The 952-nt window shown below is 56.2% G+C and overlaps 1 protein-coding gene across 1 annotated transcript; it reads left to right on the forward strand.

The window, feature by feature from the left end:
* Nucleotides 1-211: 211 nt before the first annotated feature.
* On the forward strand, nt 212-426 carry LAESUDRAFT_765384 (uncharacterized protein; the record flags this gene model as incomplete). The annotated part of the gene is made up of 2 exons (XM_040913656.1): nt 212-268; nt 322-426. The coding sequence occupies 2 exons, from the start codon at nt 212-214 to the stop codon at nt 424-426; spliced, it is 162 nt and encodes a 53-aa protein (XP_040757317.1).
* Between the last annotated feature and the right edge of the window lie 526 nt (nt 427-952).

The following is a 952-nucleotide window of genomic DNA, read 5'->3' on the forward strand; positions in this document are numbered from 1 at the left end:
GTAGCAGCGAAACGTCAAAAGCCGGTCACAATCATCGCCGCGTGCGAGTCGAACGCATCCAAGGCACGTTAACTGCTGCCGTTTGTTGGCAAAGTTGCGCGTGCGCATCAAGGTGCGTCCGAGGCGCCACTTTCGTGGTACGCATTCTCACTTTCGTCTCTCATCGCGCGTCGCCTCGGACTCTCATCCTCCGTTTGCTTTTCGCCCAACAATGGCCAAGGCGCAGGAAACGACGAACTTCGCGTTCAGACCACCTTCCTCCATGTTGGTAGGCTCAAGCCTGTGCTGCAGTCAAAAAAAACGTGAGCACGTTCATTTGAGATCGGACCGTCGGATTGTCACTCACTACCCATGGCAAGCGGCGCCTTCCGATGGATCAAGCTCACGGTCGATATCGAAGATGTTGCGCTGGACGCGGGGCTTTAACGAACAAGGTAAGTTGTTTGGACTAATCCCAGATCTCGCACGGCAGTTGACCTGGTGGCCTACAGCAACCTAAAGTGAATGTCAGGGAACGCGGTCATCAAAACCCAGCTCGGACCTCTATACCACACGCGAAACACGAGACGCTCTCCTAGATCGTCCCACCGTCTGCGGCAGGTCATGGTCGGCCTCTGCGGCCAGCGAGTCCACCGTCGCAGCTTCTATTGCTCGAATATCGCTTGAAGTGCGCCGGAATAGCCCTGTTGCATCAGACAGCATCGGATGCAGGTAATTCTGAGACGGTCAGGTGTGATCTCCGACCGGTCGCTGGATAGTGGCACGCTGGATACAGGATGCCTATGGGACGACGACAATGGATGGCGGGATGCGACGCTCACAGCCTTAAGCCCTGTCGTGAAAGCGCCAGTCCTACGCGTGTTCTGGCGAAGGAGACTGCGTGAAATGATGGCTTTGGCATGCGGTAGGCCATCCCCCCGTTTCTCTTGCGCACTTCTTTGATCATGCTGTC

This window comes from Laetiporus sulphureus, assembly GCF_001632365.1.
Source record: "Laetiporus sulphureus 93-53 unplaced genomic scaffold LAESUscaffold_169, whole genome shotgun sequence".
Lineage (NCBI taxonomy): Eukaryota > Fungi > Basidiomycota > Agaricomycetes > Polyporales > Laetiporaceae > Laetiporus > Laetiporus sulphureus.